This window comes from Medicago sativa, chromosome 6, assembly GCF_051527215.1.
Source record: "Medicago sativa cultivar Bolivia chromosome 6, Bolivia_mono, whole genome shotgun sequence".
Classification (NCBI taxonomy): Eukaryota; Viridiplantae; Streptophyta; class Magnoliopsida; order Fabales; family Fabaceae; genus Medicago; species Medicago sativa.
The window spans coordinates 21,131,865-21,157,183 of NC_140754.1; the positions used below are offsets into that span (position 1 = coordinate 21,131,865).

The 25,319-nt window shown below is 35.3% G+C and overlaps 3 protein-coding genes across 4 annotated transcripts; all 3 read left to right on the top strand.

Moving 5' to 3' along the window:
* Window positions 1–222: 222 nt before the first annotated feature.
* Window positions 223–5,770, top strand: LOC146913622 (uncharacterized). The gene is made up of 5 exons (XM_085720956.1): window positions 223–466; window positions 1,589–1,743; window positions 1,999–2,127; window positions 3,046–4,600; window positions 5,105–5,770. Exons 1-5 carry the CDS (start codon window positions 223–225, stop codon window positions 5,719–5,721), a joined length of 2,700 nt encoding a protein of 899 aa, XP_085577082.1. The 3' UTR covers window positions 5,722–5,770.
* A 7,363-nt stretch (window positions 5,771–13,133) lies between these two features.
* LOC146913623 (dehydrin family protein) lies at window positions 13,134–14,261 on the top strand. The gene is made up of 2 exons (XM_085716868.1): window positions 13,134–13,529; window positions 14,031–14,261. Exon 1 carries the CDS (start codon window positions 13,185–13,187, stop codon window positions 13,485–13,487), a length of 303 nt encoding a protein of 100 aa, XP_085572994.1. The 5' UTR covers window positions 13,134–13,184; the 3' UTR covers window positions 13,488–13,529; window positions 14,031–14,261.
* Window positions 14,262–17,860: 3,599 nt separating this feature from the next.
* On the top strand, window positions 17,861–23,995 carry LOC146913624 (F-box/kelch-repeat protein At3g23880-like). Of its 2 annotated transcripts, none has more exons than XM_085716869.1 (3): window positions 17,861–17,998; window positions 18,474–19,772; window positions 20,631–23,995. In XM_085716869.1, exon 2 carries the CDS (start codon window positions 18,479–18,481, stop codon window positions 19,769–19,771), a length of 1,293 nt encoding a protein of 430 aa, XP_085572995.1. In that variant the 5' UTR covers window positions 17,861–17,998; window positions 18,474–18,478; the 3' UTR covers window position 19,772; window positions 20,631–23,995. The 2 variants fall into 2 exon arrangements, with proteins under 2 accessions (XP_085572995.1, XP_085572996.1); XM_085716870.1 differs by having other exon boundaries at window positions 20,628–21,148.
* Window positions 23,996–25,319: the final 1,324 nt, after the last annotated feature.

Sequence of the window (25,319 nt, forward strand, 5' to 3'; positions counted from 1 at the left end):
ATCGATATTTATTACTACTTCGATAGTTTTTGGTACACTTGCCAGATTTCTATCAAGTTTTTGGCGCCGTTGCCGGGGACTGTTGATCTGTTTCAACAAGGCAATTACGTTATAAATTAGGATTTCTGCAATTTTATTTTCTGTTTTTAGTTTAATTTTTTTTGTTTCAATATTCATTTGATTACTTTGTATTGTGCAGTGCTACTAAGGTATTTGCTGTTTATGCGAGGTAAAGTGAGCTCCAAAGATCTCGAATTCAATCCGGAAATAGAAAGGACCGCTAGAGCACTTCGGAAAGCTGCCCGGTTGAAAAGGTTGTCTCATTCCGTTCCACCGGGTGTTCGAGAACAAATACCTGAGCCACTCTCACTTGAATCTGAAACATCTGCTTCTCCTCAATCTGCTATCATGGGAGAACCTGCACCAAGACCAAAGCTAGGGGACTACGGGTTAGCAACTCATCGTGGTCAACTGACCCACACTTTTCAACCAGCTAACCCCGTTGCTTTCGACATCAAGACAACTGTCCTCAACGGTTTGAGGGACAAGCAATTGGATGGGACTGAAGCTATGAGTCCTCATGAACACTTGAGCCGCTTTGCTGAGACTTGCGAGTTTTGTGTGCAACCAGCCACCGTGACTGAAGCACAAAAGAAACTACGGCTGTTTCCTTTCACCTTGACGGGAAGAGCAAAAGATTGGTTGCTAACAATTCCAAACGGGACTGTCCAAACATGGGAAGAGTTAGAGCTGAAGTTCTTGGAGAAATATTTCCCTATGTCTAAATATTGGGAAAAGAAGATGGAAATCTCTAACTTCAAGCAAGGAGAAGGTGAATCATTGTATGATGCTTGGGAGCGATTCAATTTGCTTCTGAAGAGATGCCCTAATCATGAGTTCACCGAGAAACAATACCTCCAAATCTTCACTGAGGGGGTGACACCAAACACTAGAATGTTCTTAGATGCTTCCGCGGGAGGAAGTCTTAAGAGCAAGACTGATCATGAAGTTCAAGCCTTAATTGAAAATATGGCGAGTAATGAATATCGTGCTGAAGCTAAGAAGAAAGAAAGAGGAGTGTTTGGGGTAAGTGAACAAACAGCAATCCTAGCTAACCAAGCAGCCATGAACAAACAAATAGAGGCTCTTACTAAGGAGTTTCAAGGGTTTACTTTGGCTCATAAGCAACAACGGGTGGCTGCAATCAAATGTGACTTATGCGGTGAAGAACATCCCAATGGTGAATGTGTTCCAGAAGGATCAAGTGAGGAAGCTAATTTCATGGGAGGTTATCAAAGGCAAAATCAATACTACAACTCAGGTATCAACAAGCATCCAAATCTCAGTTACTCAAATAACAACGCTTTGAACTCTCAGATGCTTAATCCTCCACAACAACAAAGGAAGCCTTCAGCTCTTGAAGAAACTATGATGAACTTTATGAAGATGACTCAAGGCAACTTTGAAGAGATGAAGAAGAGTCAAGAGGCTGAGAGAAAGAACAATGAAGCCTCCAGGAAGATGCTTGAAACTCAACTTGGGCAATTAGCTAAACAATTGGCTGAACAAAACAAAGGCGGATTCTCAGGTAACACACAAGACAACCCTAAAAATGAGTCTTGCAATGCTATTGAGTTGATGAGCAAAAAGGTCTTGACACCTCTAGTTCCAAAAGTTCCAAAAAAGGCTGATGAAGTAGTAGTGGAGGAAGAAGAAGAAAGTGAAGTTGAAAAGAATAATGAGGTTGTAGTTGAAAAATTTAATGATCAAGGAGTAGTTGAAAATGAAAGGAAGAAAAAAATAGAGGGAGAAAAAAGTGAGAAATTGATTGATGAAGATTCAATCTTGAGGAAGTCTAAGAGTCAAATATTGAAGGATGGAGATCAGCCACAAGTTGTTCCATCATATGTGAAGCTTCCATACCCTCACTTAGCCAAAAAGAAGAAGAAGGAGAAAGGTCAATTCAAGAAGTTCATGGAGCTTTTCTCACAACTTCAGGTGAACATTCCCTTTGGTGAAGCTCTTGATCAAATGCCCATGTATGCTAAGTTTATGAAAGACTTGCTGACTCGAAAAAGGAAACCAAAAGATGATGCAAACATTGCACTTTCAGAAAATTGTAGTGCAATTCTTCAAAAGAAACTTCCACCCAAATTAAAAGATCCAGGTGCTTTCACTATTCCTTGTTCTATTGGACCGGTAGACATTGGTAGAGCGTTGTGTGATTTAGGGGCAAGTATCAACTTGATGCCTCTTTCAATGATGAAGAAGCTTGGATGTGGGGAGCCAAAGCCAACAAGAATGACCATTACTCTAGCTGATCGGTCAATCTCTTACCCTTTTGGTATACTTGAAGATGTGCTAGTTAAGGTCAATGAGCTAGTATTTCCTGCTGATTTTGTAATCCTAGACATGGCTGAAGATGAAGACATGCCACTCATTCTTGGAAGACCTTTCCTTGCAATCGGTCGAGCTTTGATTGATGTTGAAATGGGCCAGCTTATGTTGAGATTCCACAACGAGCAAGTTGTGTTTAATATTTTTGAAGCCATGAAACATCAAGCTGAAAATCCTAAGTGTTACCGAATTGATGTTGTTGATGAGATAATTGAAGATGATTCTCGTAAGCCTCAACCAACACAACCTTTAGAGAGAACATTAGTTAATTCTATAGAGAATGATGAAGATACTGAAGATATTGAGGTAAAGGATTGTGTCAAGCAGCTTGAGGCAAGCAAGCAACAAATGCACCACCCGCCACTTGAAAACATACTTGGTGAAAAATATGGGGGATCGGAAACATTGAACAATGAAAAAGAAAAAAATCCAGAGTTGAAAGAACTCCCTCCACACTTGAAGTATGTCTTTCTTAGTGAAGATTTTTCCAAACCAGCAATCATCAGTAATACATTGACACCTTTAGAGGAAGAGAAACTAATGAGGGTGTTGAAAAGTAATCAAGGCGCATTGGGATGGAGCATTTCTGATCTAAAGGGTATTAGTCCAGCCTATTGCATGCACAAAATACATATGGAGGCTGAGTACAAACCTGTGGTTCAACCTCAAAGAAGACTAAACCCAACAATGAAGGAAGTTGTCAAGAAGGAAGTATTAAAATTGCTCGATGCAGGTATGATTTACCCTATTTCTGATAGCTCTTGGGTAAGTCCTGTTCATGTGGTGCCTAAGAAGGGAGGAATGACGGTAGTGGCTAATGAAAAGAATGAATTGATACCCACACGTACCGTCACTGGTTGGAGAATGTGCATAGACTACCGGAGGCTGAATTCTGCAACAAGGAAAGATCACTTTCCATTACCATTCATGGATCAAATGCTAGAGAGATTGGCTGGTCAAGCCTTTTACTGCTTCTTGGATGGGTACTCAGGGTATAATCAGATTGGAGTGGCTCCGGAAGATCAAGAAAAGACTGCTTTCACCTGTCCGTTTGGTATATTTGCTTATAGGAGAATGCCCTTTGGGCTGTGTAATGCGCCGGCGACCTTCCAAAAGTGTATGCTCTCCATCTTCTCTGATATGATAGAGAAGAACATCGAGGTATTCATGGACGACTTTTCTGTGTTTGGTAAGTCTTTCGACCAATGCTTGTTCCACTTAAATGAAGTACTAAAAAGATGCACCGAAACTAACCTAGTTTTAAATTGGGAAAAATGTCATTTTATGGTTACCGAAGGTATAGTTTTAGGACATAAAATAAGTGCTAAAGGCATAGAAGTGGATCAAGCAAAGATAGAGGTTATAGAGAAACTTCCACCACCTGTTAATGTTAAGGGAGTTAGGAGTTTCTTGGGGCATGCCGGTTTCTATCGGCGTTTTATAAAAGATTTTTCAAAAATTTCTAAGCCCCTTTGTAACCTCTTGGTCAAAGAAAATGATTTTGATTTTGATTCTGAGTGTTTAAATGCTTTTTCTTTGATTAAAACCAAGTTGGTGACTGCACCAATAATCATTGCACCCGATTGGGATTTACCTTTTGAACTTATGTGCGATGCAAGTGATTATGCTGTTGGTGCAGTCTTAGGCCAACGAAAGAACAGATTTTTCCATGCAATTTACTATGCAAGCAAGGTTTTAAATGAAAATCAAGTTAACTATTCCACTACTGAAAAGGAGTTGCTTGCAGTAATATTTGCATTGGAGAAATTTCGTTCTTATCTAATAGGCTCCAAAGTCATTATTTTTTCAGATCATGCAGCTCTTAAATATCTCTTGACAAAAGGTGATTCAAAGCCTTGGTTGTTGAGGTGGATCCTTTTATTGCATGAATTTGATCTCGAGATTCGTGACAAGAAAGGAGTGGAGAATGTAGTAGCTGATCACCTTTCAAGGTTGGAAAATGAGGAGGTGACGAAGAAAGAGAAGGCTATCACAGCAGAATTCCCGGATGAAAAGCTGATGTCGATTGAAGAAAGGCCTTGGTTTGCCGACATGGCGAATTTTAAGGTCGATAATATAATTCCGGATGACATGGAACAACACCAGAGGAAAAAGTTTTTCAAGGATGCAAACCACTATCTGTGGGATGATCCTTATTTATTTAAGGTAAGTGCTGACGGTTTGATTAGACGTTGTGTTGTAGGTATGGAAGCTAACAGTATCATGTGGCACTGCCATAGCTCAGCTTATGGAGGCCACCATAGTGGGGAAAGAACCGCTGCGAAAATCTTGCAAAGTGGTTTCTGGTGGCCCACTCTCTTCAAGGATTGCCAAGAGTTCGTAAAGAGGTGTGATGAATGCCAAAGAACAGGTAGTATCTCAAAGAGGAATGAAATGCCCCTAACTGGAATCATTGAAGTTGAACCTTTTGATTGTTGGGGCATAGATTTTATGGGACCATTTCCCTCCTCTTACTCTTATCTCCATATACTTGTGTGTGTTGACTATGTTACCAAGTGGGTTGAAGCGATACCATGTGTTGCTAATGATGCTAAAACTGTGGTTAATTTCTTGAAGAAAAATATTTTCACTAGGTTTGGAACCCCTAGAGTTTTGATCAGTGATGGGGGGAAGCACTTTTGCAACAATCTTCTTGAAACTGTGCTTAAAAAGATTAATATCAAACATAAAGTTGCAACTCCCTATCATCCTCAAACTAGTGGTCAAGCGGAGGTTTCAAACCGTCAGTTGAAACAAATTTTGGAGAAAACTGTAGCGTCTTCTAGGAAAGATTGGTCTAGGAAGTTAGATGACGCTCTTTGGGCATATAGAACTGCGTTTAAAACGCACCTTGGGATGTCCCCTTATCAGTTGGTTTACGGAAAGGCTTGTCATCTCCCAGTTGAATTGGAACATAAAGCTTACTGGGCTATCAAAGCCCTAAATTTTGATCAAACTTTAGCTGGAAAGAAAAGGTTGTTAAAACTTAATGAGCTAGAGGAGATGAGATTGCGTGCGTATGAGAACGCAGTAATTTACAAAGAGAGAACTAAGAGGTATCATGACAAGGGGTTGGTGAGGAGAGAATTTTATATTGGACAACTTGTTTTGCTGTTTAATTCCAGGTTGAAGTTATTTCCCGGGAAGTTAAAATCCAAGTGGTCCGGACCATTCGTGATTATAGATATGTCTCCTTATGGAGCAGTGGAGCTGAGTAAGCCTGGTGAGCAAGAAACTTTCAAGGTAAACGCACAAAGGCTGAAACCATACCTTGGAGGTGAACTCCCAAAGAATAGGGCGGGAGTGGTGTTGAATGATCCTTAGGGGTCATCATAAGTCAAGCTAGTGACGGTAAAGAAGCGCTGGATGGGAGGCAACCCATCGGATTTAAATCCACTCAGGTATTGTATTTATTTATTTATTTATTTATTGCATTTTTTATAAAACAAAAACAGCAAAAATATTTTTAGAAAGTTGAAAAAGAAATTTTTATTTGAAAACCTAGACCAACGTGGCACGATGGTTCTTCATCGTGGCACGTTTTGAGAATTGCTCCAACATTGTTCGCCACTGGAAATTTCGTGGCACGAACACTCTCAAAACGTGGCACGTTTGCTGGAAGAACTATGAACGTGGCACGATGGTTCTATGATCGTGGCACGTTGCTACCCAGAACGATGATCGTGCCACGTTTTCATGCATCGTGGCACGTGAGTGGGAAGTTTTGAAATAATTTGACCGTTACAGATCGCTTCGTGGCACGACCCTGACCCAACGTGGCACGAAAGACCTTTGTCTATATAAACTTCTCTCACAAATTTCTCACCATTTCATTTTCCCTTAACAAAACTCTGCCCAAATTTCGTCTCACCCATTTTTCTACCTCTAAAAATCGCACCTAACCACCATTCATACATCTTCATCATTCTCACAAACATTCCAACCCATTACTTCATCAAACACATCAATTTTCTCCCACAAATTTGACCTAACCCTTATTGCACAAACCCTAACCACCCAATCTTCATCTTCCGCAATCCCAAAACATCCAAACAATCTAACCTAACTCCACAAATGGCCTCAGCATCCAACAAACGCTCCAGAACAACCCGCAGCACCCAATCAACCCAACCACCACAACAACCCGACTATGAGAAATTTCAGGATGACGAACATGCCGAGAGGTTTGAAAAGATCAAGGGGTTTAAGTTTTCTGGTGAAAGGAGGTTTGATTTCATCAACCTTCAGAGGTATCCTCAATTTGAAACAACTGTAAGAACGCTTGGGTGGAAGAAATTGAACGACATGGTTGAAAAAGAAAGCAATCGCACCATTGCTCTTGAGTTCTTTGCTAATGCCTTTGGAGATGAGGATAATGTGGTTTATGTCCGTGGAAAGCAGATAGATTATAGCCCTAGAGCCATCAATGCATTTCTAGGGCTAAAGCCTCCAAGACAATGTCACGTAGAAATGAGGAGGTCAAGGAGCTCGAATAATTTTCCTTCCGATGATGTGCTTCAGCAGATTTTGCAGGAAATTGGCGAAGAGGGTGTTGATTATGTTAGGTCCAAAGCTACTGGGTTTTCTACTAGGATGGATGTGGTGGACCTCAAGCCACAATACAAAGCTTGGGCTTCATTCATTCATTCTACCTTGGAAAGTGTTTCTGCTACATCTGAGTTGCCTATGGAGAGGCTGTATATTCTGGAGGCCATTATTTTTGGCTATGGGATAAATGTGGGACGACTGATCAATTTGAGTCTTAAGGAAATGGCAAATTGCGGGACTTCGGTGCATTTGGGGCACGTTTGCTTGATTAATGCTTTGTGTAAGAAGGAAGGTGTCCCGGAGGAGCTTGGAGACATCATGCTTAAGTCAAAGGGAGCTATTGATGATACTGCTATGGTGAAGTTTGAGAAGAAGAAAGGTCGTGAAGGACCACCGGTTCAGCGAGAGCGTGGAGGACCATCTCAGGCACAGCCCATGCAGGAGGATGCGCTTCAATACCCACCACTACACCCGATGATGCTTGATTACTTAGGAGGTATGGCTTGCTGGGCCCAGGATACATCATCACAGCTGTATGTGGACGGTCCTTACTTTGGAGCGGAGCTTTCTCTTGCTGCTGATCAGCACCATCAGAGGTCCCTTCAGAGCAATACTTTTGATAGGTTTGGCACTGAGGCCAACATGGAGGACTACTTTGTGGAGCAGAGGAGACGTGCTGGAGAGAGAGAGGGTCGTCTTCGATCCGACTTTGCTCGTGGGAAGGCAGCTAGTGATCAGAGCGTGAATGAATTTTATGCTGGCTTGCAGGGTGATCCGGAGGCCACTGATGAGGATGAGCAGTGATGGACTTAAAGTCCAAGTTTATTTTCAGCTTTCTATCTTTTGTTTCTTTTATTTTGATGTACTTTTTATTCCGTTTGAACATTATGTTGATGTGTCATTGTTTGACTTTAATCCCCACCGTTTGTGATGCTTTCCTTTGTTTATTATTAATGAATCTGTTTGCCTGTGGAAATTTATCAGTCTCATAACAATGTTATACCAATGATATGCCAAAGAGTTCAAGGAGGATGATGCTTAATTGATACAAAAGGAAGTGTACGGCAAAGGAAGTAGGTAGCCACAACTCCCAGATATCTCAACTTGTAAGGTCCATAGCCAAATTTTTATTTTTCCAATTTTACATATATGAGTGTTCCATGCAACTGCTGTTTCTAGAACTTGCTATATTTCTCTATTTGTTGATTGGTCTTGTTTTGTACACACTAAGGCAAAGTGCTTGGTACCTTGAGCCTTTTTGAGCCTACCTTGATTTATGAATTATTTATCCTTTGTAAAGCCAATTTGAGCCATTAGGTATAGATCACTTTTGTTCGGTGACTAGCCACATTACAAACCTAGAAGACCTTAGGAATGAATGTCCCAATTATTTGTTTGAAGCTCTTTAGGTTGTGAAATGTTCAAGTTTGGGGTTGCTTTTGGAATTAACAACTTACTAAGTTTGGGGTGGGGGTACTAGAGAACTAAGAAAAGAGAAATGATTCAATTTTATATGTTATCTCTTGAAAATAAAAAGCACTTGAAATGGTGCAGAAAAAAAAATTTTGCTGAAAAGAAAAGAATCTTGTGTATGAGACCAACAATGTTTATATGTCTCAGAAAAAATAATAAGTTCTCTAGTACTCTTTGTGTTAAATTTGAAAGGAAGGATTGGTTTTCTGTGTGTTATCAAGGATACCCAAGTAGTATGAGCTTAACTTCATTGTTTTATAACACTACTTCCCAAATTATATCCACCTTTCACCTAAGCCCCGTTATAACCCTGAAAGACCTTAAAGTGTGTACTTGACTCTGACTTTGATTGACAGTTTAGAAATTTTTCAAGCTTATGGTAATACAGCAGACCTGCATGATGATTGTGTGACCCTATTCAAACAATTGCGTGGAGTTGTGGATTTGGAGGAAAGAGCTTGGCATCCGGTACATCATTACACCGGAAGGGAGTGAACTTTTTAAGCATATCATTGGTTGGTAAGTTGTTATCTCACTGCGATTTTTCCATTTGCAAATTGATTCCTTGAGGACAAGGAATGGTTTAAGTTTGGGGTTGTGATGACAGTGCATCAACACTAGTTATTTAGTCATATTTAGGTCTTTATTATAGCATTTAGAGAGTCAACTGCAATGAATTCATGGTGAAATCAAGCCAAAACAGGAACAAGAGCTCAAGAGAAGAAACTTCAAGAAACCAAGGAAAATTGCCTAAAACTCAAAGCATCGTGCCACGTTTGGTTATGTTCGTGGCACGTTGAAGGAAGCGTGGGACAAAGATTCATCTCTGGAAATTTCGTGGCACGAAGCAACATGCAACGTGCCACGATGGTTGATTTTGTCTGCTGCCACGTAGGATTAATGAAGCAATCGTGCCACGACCAACCCGTAACGTGGCACGATGATGGGCTTTTCTGAAACCCTAATTTCTTTCTATAAATATCCAGCTGCTAGCAAGGGTTTTGGTACTGATTATTATTGCGATTTTGAGCACTAAGGACGACAGGAGACCAAGGAACGAGCTTTGAATCTCATACCAACACCCCGTTGGTTAGATTTATGTATGTTTTCTCTTGTTATTTCTTATGATCGTTTAGCTATGAGTAGCTAAACCTTTAGTTTGGTTAAGCCATGATGAAACTTTTGTAATATATGATTTTGTAGTTGAACTCTCTCTATAATCAATGGTATTCAGTTTTTATTCAGAATTACTTGTGTTTATTGCTTTTCATGATTATTGTTTTGTATGACTACTAGCCCTAGCTTCTTGCAATCACATGAATTGATCTTAGGAATTGAATGACTACTAGCCCTAGCTTTTAATCCTGAAATAGTAATTCTGTTTAACTCAACACTAGGAACCTAGAGATAGGAAATTGAGGGTTATGATACATGAATTAACGTTCCAATATTGCTTCCGCGGTTATTCAACCACGTTAAGAGATTAATAGGGTTATAACTTAGGAAAGGGCTTTGATGCGAGAGATTGATCAAAGTCACTTAGTTAATTTATCGTAAAAACTGAGTAGTAATTGAGAGTAGAGAGAGGTAGACTTTTTCATATAAAGCAATAGTGGATTCACCGGCTTAACCATTCATCTCGACATAATTTTCTTTCGAACTCTTTCAACTTTAATCAACTCTGATTAAAACAAACTTTTTCTGCCTAAGGCAACCAAATATAAATTTTACACATCCTAACGTCTAACGTACTTGTTATAATTGAAACTAACACAGTCCTTGTGGATCGATATTTATTACTACTTCGATAGTTTTTGGTACACTTGCCAGATTTCTATCAGAGATTTCATTCATAGATTTGAAATCGGACCATTCAAATCTTGTGAGAGAGAGTAAAAAGCCACTTGTTTTTTTATAAACAAGTAAAAAAACCACTTGTAACATTATGATTGATCAATGTCATATGACATTAACATTCCAATATCACTTAAGTGCTACTCGATTGATACTCACGACACTTTCGATATTAACTTAACGATTTCGATTTCGTTTGCCTACCAAAACAAATTTATATCGTAGATAGTCATCTCTTCCGAGGCTCAGATGTGTGTTGCTAGTTGCGGTCTCCAGGAAACAGAAAATCATCTTTTTCTGTCTTGCCCCTTGTTTGGTCAGATGTGGCAACTGGTTCGAAATTGGCTTTGTGTTCACTCTGCATATCATTATAATAGTGTTGATCATTTTTATCAGTTTGGTACCCTTTCTGGTGGAGCTAACATTCGGTGCTCTCTTATGCATTTGTTTTGGTTTGCTACAATCTGGGTAATTTGGAAGGAAAGAAACGACGAAATTTTTTGTGGTAAAGAGAACCACCCATTGCAGCTTCTTGAAAAAAATTAAATTATTATTCTTTTGGTGGTTCAAAGCTCATGCTTTAATTTTTCATAATAGCTTTCATCATTGGTGCCAAAATCCATTCTTATGTGCGGGTTGTGGCTAATTGTTGTTTTTGTTGTTAAAGTACTCTTATAATTTTGGCTTTCTTCTCGAGTACTCCCTTCGGTCACATTTATAAGCAAAAATGCAGTTTTTAGGTTCATTGAATACATAATGTATTTGGTCTATATATTCACCAAATGCATTTAGTATTGAATGAATCTAAAAAGTATTTTTTGCTTATAAATGTGACCGGATGGAGTACACCTTATGCCGGAAGGATAATCATTTAGTTTTATATATCATTTATATATCATTTTGATTTCTTAAAAAAAATTAGGAAAATGTTAACGAGTGCCCCTGAAACACTGGTTAAGGAAGCTAAAAAAGAAAGTGAAAGTCAAAAAAGACACTTTATAATCTTTTAATGCATTGATTACACAACTTTCAAAGCAAATATTACTATATTTGTTTTCTGGGCACCGGTTAACAAGACACAAAAAATTACTCCCTCCGGTCTTATTTACAAGAGAAAGTTGACTTTTTAGATACATTGAATAATGTATGTATCTAGTCAAGAATCTAAACCAAATAGATAAATTATATAATTTAATATATCTAAAAAGTAAATTGTCTCTTGTAAATAGGACCGGAGGGAGTATTAACTTAACAAGAATACTAACATGTACACTGTACATCAACTACATTGGTTAAGTAACTAAAAATTGAACAAACTCATATCAATAACCGTAGGACCCAATTACATGAGCGAATCGAAGTCGGAAGCATTGATTGGTCGGTCACCATCATCATCTCAATAGCATTGGATACTGTCCTGCACGACCACCAACCAAAAGATGCCACAGTACTTTGCTACACAATTCTATAAAGTAATTTAGATTCTCATTAAGACAAAATAATTGTAAAAAAAAAAAACTAATCAAACTTTTTCTTTTGACAAATATAATGTCCGTTTTCATCTACTACTTCTGATTATATTTAGGGTTAAATTTATTTTTGGCCCTTATAAATATGTTAATTTTTCATCTTATTCTCTTTAATTTTTTTATTTTTATTTTTAAACCTTTAAAAGATTTTTATTTTTATTTTTGGTCCCTTATTTAAAATTTTTTTTTTGGTGGTGACTGAGATTCAAACTTCGGACCTTGCATATTTTATGCATTGTTCATACCAACTGAGTTAAGTTTACAAGGACGGTCCCTCATTTTAAATAAACTCATATGTAGAATTCATACTTTTGAATAAATTTTACAGAAAAATATTTATAATATTATAAGAATCTCTAAAAAAAAAAAAGAATCTTTAAACAAAACATGAATTAAATATAAATTTTTATATTTTTTATGGTTAAAAATTCATATTTAATTCATGTTCTATTAAAGCATTCTAATTTTTTTGGGAGAGATTTTTAAAATATACTACACATTTCCGCACAATTTCATTAAAAAATACAAAAATAAACTTAAAAATAGGGATAAAAAGTAGTGATTGAAAATTTTATAGAGATCAGTCCTCGTGAGCTTAGCTCGGATGATATGATAGGGACAATGCTTAAAATATGCAAGGTCTGGGGTTTTAATCCCGACCACTACCAAAAAAATTTATAGAGATTAAAAGTTGAATTTTTTTAATGAGACTAAAATGAAAAGTTAATATATTTATAGGGAGCAAAAACATATTTAACCCATATATTTATAATCAAAAAATAATTTTTTGAGTTCATTGAATAACTAATATACCTAATTTATAAATACGACCCGATACACGAAAAGTTAATATATTTATAGGGAGCAAAAACATATTTAACCCATATATTTATAACCAAAAAATAATTTTTTAAGTTCACTGAATAACTAATATACCTAATCTATAAATACGACCCAATACATTTAGTGAACCTAAAATTTAGTTTTTTGTTATAAATATGATTGGAGGGAATATTTCTTAACCATTAAGAAAAAAAAATCTAATGACCAATATGAGTTATAATTTGAGACAAATAAGGTATTATATGATGATTTGATCTATATTAATTTGACTATAGGTTACGAATAAATAAATCAGATAAGAACAAAAACTATAGTTTTTTCAACCGTCCAGAAGAAATAAATAATACCGTGGACACGTACACACGAACATTACACGCACATGGTCACATCCGTAATCTTAGCCAAAAACGTATAATCTATTAAATCACATTAATTCCCCTAACTTTCATTTACGTCTATATATTGAATCACTTCCCTAGTGAAAAAATCACAAAAACAAAACCAAACCAAACATTATCAAAAGAAAGTCACAAACAAGTCATGGCAGGAATCATCAACAAGATTGGAGAGGCTCTTCATGTAGGAGGAGGACACAAGAAAGAAGATGAACACAAAGGAGAGAAGAGTCATGATGACAAGCACAAAGGTGAGAAGAGTCATGATGATAAGCACAAAGGTGAACACAAAGAAGGTATAGCTGAGAAGATCAAGGACAAGATCCATGGTGGTGAAGGTGAAGGGCATGAACACAAAGGTGAGAAGAAAGATAAGAAAAAGAAGGATAAGAAGAAGAAGGAACATGGTCATGATCATGATAGTAGCAGCAGCAGTGACAGTGATTAGATCTTCTTCTAATGTTGTTTCTCTCTTTCTATGTTAATTAAGGTAATCTTGTTTTTTATTTTTCTAATTTTTATTTTAGTATAATCAAATTTTATTGTTTCAATCCATTACATTAATATGTAATCTTTTTTTTGAGGCAAAAAATAATATGTAATCTTAAACTTTATTTTATCAATTTTTATATTATTTTTTATAAAATATGTTGGCTCTTTGTTTTGGATCTAATTTAGTCTTTAGAATAGATCATTTGTTTCACTACTTTTATTATTATTGAGTCAAAAAAACTTTTTATTGTTAATTATGTAAAAATAAATTAAATTTATGACTTGACTTGACTTAAATATAAAATAAAAAAGTAGTAAATGTATATGGTCTACATTTGGAGCAAATACATGCTCACACTCTTTTAAATGGAAACCATTTAAAGTCATCATCAATGTGTGACCAACCTGAATTTTTTTTCCCACAATATGCTCCACACATTTTTTTTCCTATGATATTTTAATTTTTTTTGACTAATATTTGCAATTTCTATGTTTGCAGCGGTGTACAATACCTTATGGTGAGGGAGTTGCTACAAGCTCTTGTTACTTATGATGCATTGATACACCAAGAATAATACTTGAGAGAGAGAGGGAGAAATTATGTGTATTTATTTATGTTTTTATTTTATTGTTGTCTTATATGTGCTAATTGAAAAAACTTATAACTTTGGTTTGGCTTGGATGTAGATTGGCATATATATAAGAATAAATAAATGTTAGTTATTAGAAATATCTATCTTGATCTTATCTTATATAATGACTACTTATATGCTATTGTTAGTATTTTATTAAAATAAACTAATCATTTAAAGAATAACTAGTAAATCAAATTTGGACTATTATATAGTCATCGTGTTAGTAGTCGATGACATCAATGGAACACTACATGATTTGGCGCAAATTGATAGGATTAGTTTCATCAATGTTATTAAGTCTTGACTAATATTAATCAAATTGATAGGATTAGTTTCATCAAGAGACAAGTAAATCTTCAAAAAAATAGAAAATCTTATATTCCATCTTGAACTTAATCAAACCATCATTTTCATATTAGAAAATCTCATCTTTGTACCTATTCAAGCATCATTTTCAATTCTAATTTAAAGTCAATATTTGAATTTTTGACTTCAATTATGGTTTTTTACAATCAACATTGCAACTTTAAGCAGACAATCATGAAGACTAATGCCAAAACAAATAAAACATAAAAAAAAAAAAAAAAAAAACAATGTAAGAAGAGACAATGTGAAAAATATCAATGTGTATGAAGAAATGTGAAAAAAAATATCAATGTGTCTGAAGAGACAATGTTGTGATGAGAATCTGATTAGTTCTGAGATAGTGATCTCATATCTAATTCTAACCAAAATTCTGAGCTTATTAAGATTAAGGTCACAAATCCTACAAAATTCATAAAAATTCAATTTATTAAACAATCTATTGAAATTAGAATGTATTTTTTTAATATGTTAATACTTTTTTAAAATCACAATTTTTTTTGATTAAATACCCGAAAACTTAAGATTAAGGAAGGGTTTTAATTGAGTGTTTTTTTATTAGAAAAAGTCTTTTAAAATCTTTTTTTATTATAAAACATACTTCATAATATTACACTAATACCTGAAGTATTAGTGTAAAACAGAATATCAAAGATAAATAATTTTGTGAGTGATGTGTATACTATTAGTAAAGAGTATATGGATAGAAGAATAGAACACACATAAATTATAGTGGTTCATCTAACGTGGGCTAGTCCACTCCTCACAATGTGAGAGTTTTCCACTATGATGCTTGAGACAACATTCTCAACTCGTGCACCTTACAACTTTGTTCCCTTTAAACAATTACAACCTGTGTTCTCTAAGCCTCAGATTCTCAACTCTTGCATCTTACAACTTTGTTCCATTTGAACAATTACAACCTGTATTCTCTAAGCCTCAACAGACTCATAACTTTCATTGCTAAGTCACAAAAGACTTTACACTTTTCTATTCAACTAGCACTTTAATACCCTTAAAGCTAGATGAGATTTTCTCTTGCAAATGATTTGGAAGTTTGAATGAATTTGGGCTAGAAGAAAAAGAGGAGAGTATTATCTTTATGAAGATAAAAGAAGACTGTTACACATTCTTTAAGATTTTAGGAATCTTTAGAGTTGATTTGTCTAATCAGTTTTGCTATGAAACTTTAAACATTTTTAATAAGTTGTTTAAGTATGCTTGTAAGTCGTGTGCTTTAATGCTGAGTCTTCTGCCCCTTTTACGGAGTTTATTGACCTCATGTAGTTGTTAGGATGTGTCCAATAGTCTTGTGCCACTTGTATTGGTACTTAGCAACTGTTGCTTAAAAATCTTGATCAACATTCATAACTTTAAAATGTTCAAGGTTCATTATGCATGAATGTCAGATGAATTTCTGGGTTTATTCATGAGCCTCGTTCTTCTTGTGAACATCAGAATGTTCCTGGACTCATGCATTTGCAGATTTGTCTTGGAACTTGCGCAGGAGAGAGGAAAGTGGAATTATCACTTCATGCCCATGCTTTAGGGGTTTCACTGGTCTTTTACTATACCTGCTCCGATACGTGTCTAACTCTGATTGAATGAGACTTGAGTTTGCTTTTTGCTTTTGCTCTTGCTTTTGTACCAACTGTATTGTTCTGTCAAATAGAGCATGTGCTGAAAATGAACCTTCTGAACTTCAGAATGTTCATATGTTTCATTTAGGATGATTTGTAAGATTACTATTTGATGTAACCAAATCTTAATAGTAAAACATCAATGAAGTGCAGTGTGTATAACATCTAGGATGATATTCTTAGAGGAATATTCCTAATGTTTTGTATTTCAATTGTTCATAAGTCTTTAATGAACAATGAATATGCCTTTTGACTTTTATCCAAATAGATAGTCCATTAACTCTTGATTGATCTAAGTTATAGTACTTTTTTGGACTTTTATTTATGTCACGTGAGCCTTGAATGTTCTTTATAATGTCCATATATTTCTTGGCTTAATATTGATAACCATAAGAACAACCTTCTGAATTATCTTGAACCTTCTGATTTATGTCCAACCTTCTGAACTCTGTTCAACCTTATGAACTTTGACTTGGTTCATAAGTCTTAATGTTCTTTGATTGCTTGCTTCTTGGTTTGATTTATACTTTGTTCCCTTAATCAATCAAGAACACATATTAAATATCAATAAACTAATCAAAGTCCATTAATCCTTAATCAAGGTTTGTTATCTTTAAAATTAATTAGGGATGTTTGCCTCAACAAATTAATTAGGGATTTTGCCTTAACTACCTATTATAATCTTTATTTTTAAGGTTCATGAGAATATTATAATATTACCCAATCATCTTTTTATCTAAATAGCTTTGAATAAAATTTGCATATTATATTCCAAGGAATGTTATTCCTAATAATAAACTTGGTAAACTTGAAACAAACACACCGTTAGTTCAATACAGGAGATCATATATTTGTCAAATCAGGGTAATAGCCGTTGTAGTCGCTGAATGTGTAACAAGTAACCACAATAATCCTCTCAATGCTCACATTAACATTTTTTATATAGAGATCTAGTAGGACAGTAAATACTTATAAGGACCGATATGATAACAACTGAGTACATTAAGGGATTGATATGATAATATTAACGAGACATTTTAACAGAAGAGACTATTTTGACTAATATAGTGCACAAGCAAAAACTATTTTAAAATTTTAATACATTATTATAACTACTCCCTCCGTCCCTTAATAAATGAGCCATTTTAAAAAAAAAATTATCCTAATTTTTTTGATCCACTTTACTTTTCAATACTATATGAAACGGTCTTGTTAACGAGTGCTTCCGGAGCACTCTTTAAACATCCTAAATTTAGTAATTATCTTTTTAAAAAGTCAATTATTATAATTTTTAATATATTCAATACAATTTTTCATTAAAAACTTACCATTTAAAGTGTTTGAAGTGCGACGGCCCCTTATCATTCCCAAAAATAAAACCCACGAGGAAGTACGTGTTTCACATTTACTCCCTCCGTCCCGAATTAATTGACCCCTTGGCTCATTTCACACTTATTAAGAAAAATGTATAAATAAAGGGGAAAGTGGAATATATTGTATTGGGAATGATAAAAGTAGTATTATTTAGTGTTATATTGTATTGGGAATGATGAAAGTTGTATTGAAAATTGAAATGGGTCAATTATTTTGGGACACTTTTTTTTAGAAAATGGGTCAGTTATTCCGGGACGGAGGGAGTAGAAGTTAAAATGACTATGGTGCCTTTTCAAATTACATATAGTAGTAAATTCATTCACTTGTGTGGTACACACGTGTAGCAACAAGTACGAAGCTCCTTTCTTCACTACGTGTGTTAGTGCATTCTTCTGATTCACCACCAAACCCTAATTTCGCAATTCAAAGTTCGTGCTGCATTCTTCTCACGCAAGGTGAGTCTATATTGTTCTCTGAATTAAGATTTTCTGATTCTTGATTTAGCACAAGCACTTATTATGATAACCACTTATGTATAAGTTTACATAAGCTATTTTTATAACAAAAGATAAAATGTTTTTGTATATGCTAAAAGTTGTTTTCATAAGCTATCTTGTAGAACTTATGAAATTAAGCTGAAAAAAGATTATCAAAAGTGTCGTAAGCTGTTTTCACAAGCAGATAAACTCAAATAAGTCAATCCAAACATGCGTTATAACTATTATGTAATTTGTTATCAAGTTTTAATTTTTGGTATGAAAACATGCATATCATAGCTATAGATTTCTTGATTAGTACTGTGAGCTTTCTCACTGTTGTAAAACAAACCCGGAAAAATTGGTAGATTTTCAGTAAGATTTGATGTTGGATACCTTTGAGATAATTTATTTGATTTCCTTTGCACTTACCTCCAATATTGTCAAATTATAGGAAATATGTCTGTTGAAGGGGATGTTCATGTTCGTGTTCCTGATGAAGTTGTTGAAAGTTCCGCCTCTGGTTCGAAAAGAACAAAAATTCCTCTTCTAACTAACCCTCTCGCCGGAGATTCACATCTTCAAATGACGACGTCACTACCCACTCTTCCCTTCGAGCTCATAACGGATATTCTAAGCAGGCTCCCTGTGAAATCCCTCATGAAATTCAAGTGCGTCTGCAAACCCTGGAATTCCCTAATTTCAGATCGCAAATTTGCTAGGAAACACTTTCGCATGTCAACCATGAACCCTAATCTCATCTTAAACTCCGAGAACTACTCACCTGAGTTCACTCACACGGTTTATCCTCTCCGCTCAATCTTCACCAATTTAACCACCACCAACGGCACACACATTAAATCTCCTCTCCACGGTGAAATCACTTGTGAGGAATGTACTCACATAGTTGACTTTTGCGACGGAATCTTTTGTTTAACCCAAGATTATTGCCCTCCCGACACGAAAAACATTGCTGTTTTGTGGAACCCTTCCATTAGAAAATATAAGATATTGCCCCCTTTGAAAAACCCATGCACCAAAAGGGATGGAAATGGTAAGAGTAAGACCATATATGGCTTTGGCTATGATCAGATATCTGATAACTACAAAGTTGTTTCTGTTTTTATGTATAAATGTAGTAGTATTAACAATGTTATTACTACTTACAAAACTCAACCTCAAGTGAAGGTTCATACTTTGGGCACCAATTCTTGGAGATTGATAGATGGATTTCCTTATGAAGGTTCTTTTAACTTTCATTTTGGATATGGAAAATTTGTAAGTGGCACAATTAATTGGTTGATATCTATCGCTGGTTCGAATACTTTGCCACACATTCTTTCCCTTGATTTGGGGACAGAGTCTTATCAAGAGATTTTGCAGCCTGATTATGGAGATGAAGGGGTAAGAAAGGTTAATTACTTGACCTTTGAGATTTTGAGGGATTGCTTGTGCTTCCTTCGTGAACATGATTGTGGACAAGATATTTGGCTGATGAAGGAATATGGAAATAGAGATTCTTGGACTAAATTTGCCACTGTTCCTCATATGGATTCTTTTATATGTTGGAATCCACTTTATATTTCTGAGGATGACCAAGTATTGGTGATGTTATTGTGTATGACAACCTATAAAAGGAAGTTGGTTGTTTACGATTCCATAAATGGTACTTTTAAGAGTCCTGCTATTAAGACCAATGATTCGATCTTCTCAAAAATCTACGTTGAGAGTTTGATATCGCCTTGTTTTTAATGTGAGTATGTACATGTTTTGCTATACCATTTGTCCATTATATTCGACTACAACTTCATGCCAATCTTTGCTTCATGCTGTGTATGTTATGTTTTTTCTGATCAATCGTGACTTAGTGGATCATTGTTAATTACCAATTGATGGAATGTACAACATGAAAAATTGTTGTGTTTATTTCATTTATCTGTTTGTTAGGGCTGTTCGTTCCTTCATTATGAATTACATTATATACAGTCCACGATCATGCATTGCATTAGATGATTAGTGGTTTAGTTTTCTATGATTGGAATAAGTGTTCAGGTGTATGCCCAATCAATAGTATGTTTGTTAACATGTCTTCCAGCTGCACAAAGCTTGTTTTGTCCGAAATAAAATAGCCTTAGGCCTTTCAATGATATAGGGTACTTATCTGATAGAGTTGATACACATACCTTTTTCTTTATCTTGAAGGAACAAGAGAGAAACCCAACCACTATTGTTGGCAATTGTGTAAAGCATTCTTAAGTTTTTACTAACATGTTGTGCATTGATTAATGAATAGTTTGCTCTAGCAGACAATTCTGACTTTCATTTTTCTCTCTGGATCCCAATTCAAGAATTGGTCATTTGACAAACATGTGCAATTAATTAGTCACCAACATCGTTGTTCTTTATTTACTCTTGTTAATAAGATATCCGTGTATTCACACATGTCAATTTCATTTTTATGTATGTTTGAAACATTTTTGTATCAAGCGAAATTTCAACGAATGCACCAACTCAGTCAAGAAGAATTATCATATCTCTTGTAATTTGCTTTCCTATTTATTGATGATTATCGTGCATATTTCTTATGTTTTTGGTACTCAATTGCAAGTAGACTAGGAGGGGCCTCGCCTAAGAGTGAAGACACTGAGGAAGTTGGTGCTGATGAATGTGGGAGTGGCTTTCCAGATTGACGACGTTACTAGTACAAGTGGAGATGGAGAAATCTCAGGCGAACTCACTGCCATACAAGTAAACAAAAGGCGAGTCCGCAAATAGAAGAGGAGTTAGCATCCTCAAGTTAGTTACCTTTCATTTTCAGTTTTCAGCATGGCTCTGATGCCTACTGGGAACACCTTGCCTAGAAAGTAACTAGTGTATCACTGTATTGTTTGGTTTGATGTTGACCCAATGGTACCTCGAGGAGCAAAAAAATCTGAATGCTTTGTTTACTCTGCCAATGCCATTATAGGTTCTTTGACAAAAAGTGCTTATATGTTTTGGCTCTGGTTATGTGTCTGTCAATAGTTACTTTCTACTTCCTACTTTGAAGGTGTAACATCACAAAATAACAGAGATTTGCAAATTGTTTTGTTAGACTCAACAAAATGATAATTAGGGTCTTATGCTTCATTGCTCAGTTCTTCATGTTTGTTTATTCACTTGTTAGAGCAAATATTCCTAGTGTCTCTTTTCTTAGTAATTTTATTGACTAAATTGACTAGTGAAAAACACATCAAAGGCTAAATCGGTTAGCTAAAAACATATTTGAGGATCAAAATGACTAATAAAAGAGACATTTAAGGATGTGTCTGCAATTTCGATACATTCAAAGACTATAGTGACAACACTTCACACCGGACCAAAATTGTTGTTTACTGGAATAAAATATCATGCTTGTTTGTCAATACAAATTTTAATTGCACTTGCTCAACCGTTAATAGCATATTATAAGATCTTGTGAATGCGATGAACTCAACTCACAATGTCATCATATCTGCATATTATCAAAATGAAATAACAAACCTATTCAATTTAACTTATTGAAACAAGTTAAAAATACATTAAGGGTGCGTTTGATGGTTAGGATAGGGAGACAAGATATGATACATTAATCATATCCTGCTTAAATCTCATGTTTGATGCACCAAAGGGATATGATAAAATAAACAATTTTCCTATCCTATCATGACTTTCCTTTGTAATTTCTATCCTGAGTATAGGTTGAGTTAAAAATTATCATGATGGGATTAGAAGATTTTTCCTTATTTATTATCTTGATATTCTGCCGTTTTTAAAATATTGTCATTTTTAAAATAATGATAGCATGTATTTTCTATTATAATTAATAACATGTCATTTTTACAATATTTAATTAATTATGAGAGCAATTTTTTCATTTAATTATAATGATATCCTGTTTGTTATCATGTGTGCATCAAACATATGATATGATTAATGTTTATCATGTCCATATCATATCCTATCTCTATTCAGCTTTATATCATATTCTGCCTATATCCTATCCTGACCATCAAACCGACCCTAATAGGCATAACAGTTTCGGTACATTATGTGACATTTGTTCAAAAGTTATGCTATTTTATATCTAAAAAATTAAAGACATCTAAATATCATTTTTTTTTTGAAGGAAGACATCTAAATATCTATGAATTATAATTCTTTACTTGTATTTTTATTGTAAAATTATTATATGATTTGTTTCATTTTCAATACTATCGAATATATTTCTTTAAATGTATGTGACCTAATAATCATTGAACAATTTATTTTTCATGTCATTGTATATGTGATTTTTCACAAATAAAATTTTCAATATTTTTTATGTGGGTCAATACTTAATTTTTAATAGAATAGAAATAAAATTACTGAATACTTTACAACAAAATAATTACTAAGTGGAGGCACTTGTCTCCAATGCAAGGTTTCATTTTTTTACATTACTTCTCAATTTTAGGATTCGTTTGATGTCTTTAAAAAAAGGGATTGGACCTATCAAGTCCTGTTATACTGTTTTTTTATTTTAAAATTATCTCAGATCGGATAAATTGATGGACAAGGGAAAATTTTTGTCCCTCATTAAACCATGTCACAGTTTTTGTCCAAAGTAGAACATGTCTAAAATATCAAAATAACATTTTTTCTACCAAAAATTATATAAGACAAAAAATTATTTAAAAAATTTGTCTTACATCTTTTACAAAAGGGTTTTAATGTAGAAACAAATTTATTATTTGAACCCAACGTCCCAACCATTTAGAAAACTTTGTCATCCATTTTAGTCCCACCTAATTTAAATGATGTCCGTCCCTGGGTCCAACTATTAGAGTCCATGATGGATGGTACGTAGGGTAATGTGTTTATAGGCTAGGTATCCTTTGCCATCACTCTATCAACTACACACATTATTAGGCAAAGGAAGACCTCAGTCTACAATCATGACTTCAACAAGTAATGAGTTCCTATGAAGCACATACTCCCCCAGATTAGGTGTGTCCCGATGTCAGATATGTATCGTGTTCGACATCGACAGATATAATTACATCGAATTATGTTATTTTCTGAAATTATTATCGATGTTGATGTGTTCGTGTTTGAGTCTGTGCTTCATAGGTGAGTTCTAATATCATGTAATATCGATCAACAATTTTTACATTTTTTCCACATTTCAAGTTAAGGTTAAAAGTGGGTTTATGAAGTTCTTCCCCTGACCAGTTTTGAAGTACTAATATATTATGATTGGGTGTTGTTTATGATTTTGATAGCAATAGGGGAAAAACCCTAAATTTTTCTCTCTCTAAAAACATCTCTCTGACCTCTCTCTAGATCTCCACCGTCACCCTCCTCCCTTCCAATCCAACCTATATTCGCTGCGATGTAGATTCAATCGTTGGTGGTGCGATGATTAGCTTAGGCCGTCCGCATCACTCGACCACCGGTTTCTCTCAGCGGTTGTTTTCTCCATCGCTAGCGTTCATGGTGGTGTTAGTTTGCTGCTTATTTGTGGTGGTTTGTGAAGGTTTTCGGAGGGGTTTTGTGGTGGTGGTGCTGCTAATTTTTTGTGGTGGTTTTTTGTGTAGTTTTTGTGGTGATGCTGCGTTTTTGTGGCAGGTTTGCGTTCATTGGTTTAGGGAGTGCAGGATGGTCTTAATTTGTCCTGTTTGTGTTTTGTTGGTTTATTCGATGTGTAAAGCTTATTTAATGGTTGTTCAATTTGGTGCTGCTATGGTTTTTGACAGGCTGCTTCTGCATAATTTTAGGTGTGGGTTAGTGTTGAGTTTAAGCCATATTACTTGAATGTATTGTAGGCATGGACTTACGAAATTAGAGGTCTAAGGGAAAACATGTTAGGTGGAGCAATGTGTTGCAGAGGATCATGTTATGTGTAGGTTACCTTTTGTTTTGGCACTTTTCGTTGCTTGTATTCTATTAGTACCTATGATGTTGTGTTATTTGTTACTGATAAGTGTTATGACTAATTTTTATTTTATGGTTTTGTTAACGAGTGCGCCCCCTCGGACACTCTTTAAGGATTCCAAAAGAAGAAATTATTTTATAAAAAAGTCAAATATTTTGATTTTCAAGGCATTGATTACACATATTTTCATGATAAGTTACCCTTTAAAGATCTTAACTAGTGGCCCGGGCGGTGAGTTTTGTTTGTGGTGATGATGTTGAGGAGCTTGTAGGTTGTTTTTTGGTTATGTTGGTTTGTGGTGTTTCGTGGTGGTTTTCATAGTGGTGTTGATAATGGGTCTTTTGTGGTGGTGCTCGTGGTGGTTTTTGGTGGTGATGCTCGTGGTTGCTGGTGCTGGTTTTGGTGAGGATTAATGGTGGTTTTTGTGGTGGTTAATGCTAGTTTTGGGGTTGGTGGTGGTGCTTGTGGTGGATAGTTGTGGTTATGCTTTTTGTAGGTTTTCTTCTATGAGTTTGTTGATGATGAGATTTTCAAATACATGGATGTTAGATGGTGTGGCTTGTTTAAGGCGTTTAGACTTTGGTTTTTGGAGATGACTTCTTGGTTCGGTGTTTAGTTTTTATTGGTTTCGAGGGCCCTCAGTGGAGTGTGTTTTTGATTTGTTTGGGTGTTCCGCATATATACGACACACTTTTCTTTTGTATGTTGCTTTTTAAGTCTCCTAGCCTAGCATTTCTTGTGCTTACTAGGATTCTTAGTGTTTTAAATAAATTTCATTTTAACTTCTTAAAAAAAAAAAAAAATGATTGGTTGTTTCTAAACCGGTTCATGAATCCATAAGTATGCCGAATCAATCTCAAAATGTGGACCCAGGGTTGTACCACCTTTTGCTCCCTGGAGAAGCTCCTTTGCCTCTCAAAAATTTGAGCGACGAAGACATCACTTTGTTGGCAAATTTCATTGCTACTCATCGTGACCAAATCACGCTTCCTATGTTTGATTGGGATGAACTAGATTCCGGGAATTTCTTCGACCTAGCCTCTATCTTACGGCTACTCAACAATACTCCATTCATGAATATTGTTGACTTCCATAGTTGTTCAGTAATTGAACGAATTGAAAGGCTTCAACGTTAATCACTCAAGACTCTCATAGCTGATAATGAAAAAAACAATGTTGTAAACTTGGAAATACTGAGGGTAAGAAAGCATAAGCTGAAGTATGATTCCGATGTCATGCGTCTCCGGGTGAACAGGATCAGAGGCAATGTGAAGAAGCCTAGTGAGGAAGAACAGTGGGAAGCTGAGTGGCTTCTCACAAATAAGCTTGGCAGTGTTGTGCGAAAGATGAAAGCTGTTTCCGGTG

Bases quoted from the DNA above. Each gene is read 5' to 3' on its own strand.
- LOC146913622 (XM_085720956.1), top strand. From the start codon at position 223: ATGCGAGGTAAAGTGAGCTCCAAAGATCTCGAATTCAATCCGGAAATA. The intron at 467-1,588 runs GTCAACTGACCC...GCGGATTCTCAG, and splicing joins CGGGTTAGCAACTCATCGTG to GTAACACACAAGACAACCCT. The intron at 4,601-5,104 runs GTATGGAAGCTA...CAACTCCCTATC, and splicing joins GATTAGACGTTGTGTTGTAG to ATCCTCAAACTAGTGGTCAA.
- LOC146913623 (XM_085716868.1), top strand. From the start codon at position 13,185: ATGGCAGGAATCATCAACAAGATTGGAGAGGCTCTTCATGTAGGAGGA.
- LOC146913624 (XM_085716869.1), top strand. From the start codon at position 18,479: ATGTCTGTTGAAGGGGATGTTCATGTTCGTGTTCCTGATGAAGTTGTT.